The 2,875-nt window shown below is 37.1% G+C and overlaps 1 protein-coding gene across 1 annotated transcript in view; it reads left to right on the top strand.

Annotated features, from left to right (window-relative positions):
• WDR59 (WD repeat domain 59) overlaps positions 1-2,875 on the top strand; it is a 133,640-nt gene that overhangs the window by 71,406 nt on the left and 59,359 nt on the right. Inside the window, 1 exon segment of the mRNA XM_042780888.1 lies at positions 790-1,061. Within this exon segment, the coding sequence (XP_042636822.1) occupies positions 790-1,061 (272 nt within the window).

Below are 2,875 nucleotides of genomic sequence, written 5' to 3'. Positions count from 1 at the left end.
GTTCCAGTAGTTTTTTGATTGAATCTCTTGGGTTTTCTAGGTATAGGATCATATCATCAGCAAATAGGGATAGTTTGACTTCTTAAGGAGAAGATCTTGATTCCTTTCCCCAGTAGTAGTTTTTTTCAAATTGAAATATAATTCACATATCATAAGATTCATCCTTTTAAAGTGTACAATTCGCTGATTCTTGTATATTCACAAAGTTGTGCAACCATCACACTAATTCCACAACGTTTTCATCACCCAACAGACCCTGGACCACTAGTAATCACTCACCTTTCTCCTTTCCCCTTTCTCTGGAGGCCGCTGCTCCACTTTCTGTCTCTACAGATTGGCCCAGGAGCACTTTTTAATTTGAGTCAGATTATTTAACTTCTTTTTGCGTTATTTTTTCATCTCAAAATAAAGTTTTTACTCTACCTTGCAGTTTTGGGGTGAAACTTTTCAAAGTCAAAATACTTTTAAAAAATTTTATGTATTGATTTATTTTTATTTTGTTGTTGAGAATATATAGAGCAAAACATACATGAATTCAGCTGTTCCCAAATGTACAATTTAGTGACATTGATTTACATTCCCAAAGTCAAAATTCTTTGAACTAAAGACATAGGTACTAAAATTAAAAAATAATTTTGAAAAGGAATTATTTTTCAAATCTTCCAAATTTGTATACTTTTGTATACCTTTGTATACTACATTTTTACACAAATAATGCATGCATAATGCTAGAGGTTTTTACTTAATTTCAGAATTTCTGCATGTTTTATGTGCCGGCTCATTATTTACATGGGTATGTTATTTGTGAAAAAATACAGTATTCCCTCTGTTTACCCTAATGCCTGAAACATGGAGCACTCAGCTTATTTATACCCATTTGCACTTCTGTCTTGCAGATGGATGCGGCAGATAGAAGTTGCACAGTGTCTGTGCACTGTAGCAACCATCGTGTCAAAATGTTGGTGAAGTTCCCTGCACAGTACCCAAACAACGCGGCCCCTTCCTTTCAGTTTATTAACCCCACCACCATCACATCCACAATGAAAGCAAAACTGCTAAAGGTGAGGATTTTGTTCACAAATTTTCCACGATGTGTACCAGAAGAGCTCTGCTTTGGTCATCGTCATCTAATTTGAGTAGTAAGGTTGAATGAAAACTCTGATAGAAGAGATTGGGAAGTCATCTACTCTTAACCCACTGCAGCGTTAGAAGTATAAGTCTTGCGCCTACCATACACCTTGTGTAGAAAACATTAGAGTGGTAGTTCTTAACCTTTCTTGGGTTATGGATCCCTTTGAAAGTCTAAGTCTAATGAAAACTATGGACGGTCAGACAGATTCTGCCAAAATTTGGCATGTAATTTTCAGAAGGTTCAAAGTTCTCATTAAAGCTATCCATTAACTCCCAGTTAAGAACGCTGTAGTTCTATTTTCTTTGATCTGGAAATAGTAGTGGAATCCTGGGTGGTGCAAACAGTTAACATGCTTTACTGCTAACCAGTGTCTAAGGCATCTCTGAGTGCTAGCCAGAAGGTTGTTGGTTCACACCCACCAGCCACTCCATGGAAGCAAGACTGGATAATCTACTTCTGTAAAGATTTACCGCCTCGGAAACCTGACAGGGGTTGCTGTGAGTTGGAATCAACTCGATGGCAGTTTTTTTTTTTTTTTTTTGGTTTAAAAGGTTGGTTGGAGGTTCAAATCGACCCAGAGGCACCTCAAAAAAAAATCTTGGTGATCTACTTCCAAAAACTGAAACTGTATGGAACACAGCTCTTATCTGGCACATACCAGGTCACCATGAGTTGGAATTGACTTGACAGCAATTAGAAGAAAAAATAATAGGCAAGGTGTGTTCTGAACTCATTTTTTTGGTAATAAAAAAATGTGTAAGATTTTTATTTTTTTAATATATTGTTAAAAATCCATTCAATGAGAGGAGGCAGTGGTATCCTAGAATGAGACTGGCTGACTGTGCAGGAAGGAGATAAAGGACAGTGGCACTTGAGTGGAGGCTGTACAGCCTTAAACCTGGTCTTCAGCCCTCCAGGTTCAGAAGGCTGATCTGTCAGTTCATCCAGAGCTAATCGGACAAAATCTCCGTAGGAAAAGCACATGAGCTTGGGGATGATCTGCTGTCTCAGCTGAGCACTGTCGTATGTGGAATAACTGTGAATATTAAGCCTGAATATTGCTCATGCTTTGCTTGGTTTGGATCATGTACACTTGGTTGCTCCATCTTGTTGGGACATCATATGTAACCAAAAAACTTCTCAAGTAGCTTAAGGATCTCTGAAATGCTCGTCAGATTGTGTGGTATTTGACATTTTGTGTTTGGAATCTGGATATTTCACTGCCTAATTTGAATATACAAAAAAGATAGATTTTTCTGTTGGTATAAAAATGATGAGGTTAGGCAGTATCTTTAAAAGTCTAATTCCATGCTCTTCAATAGAAATATCATACAGGCCACATGTAATTATAAATTTTCTAGTAGCCACATTTAAAAAAAAAATAAGAGGTAGCTGGTAAATTTTAAAAAAATAAAAGCCCTGGTGGCGCAGTAGGTAAGCATTCAGCTGCTAACTGAAAGGTCAGCAGTTTGAACCCACCAGCTGCTCTGCAGGATGAAGATTTGGCGGTCTGATTCTGTAAAGATCATAGCCTTGAAAACCCCATGGGGTCGTTTCTGCCCTGTCCTATAAGGTCGCCATCAGTCAGAATCAACTTGATGGCAGTGGGTTTAGCAGGTAAATAAATTATAATAATATTTTATTTAATCTAGTATATCCAAAACATTATCCTATGGAGTATAGCCAATATACTGAGATATTTTATATTCTTTTTTTTTCTTTTTTGTGCTAAGTCTTTGATTA

The sequence above is a fragment of the Orycteropus afer genome, unplaced genomic scaffold (assembly GCF_000298275.1).
Source record: "Orycteropus afer afer isolate SDZICR_OR568_19922 unplaced genomic scaffold, OryAfe1.0 scaffold00067, whole genome shotgun sequence".
NCBI lineage: Eukaryota > Metazoa > Chordata > Mammalia > Tubulidentata > Orycteropodidae > Orycteropus > Orycteropus afer.
This window is presented reverse-complemented; position numbering and strand designations above follow the sequence as displayed.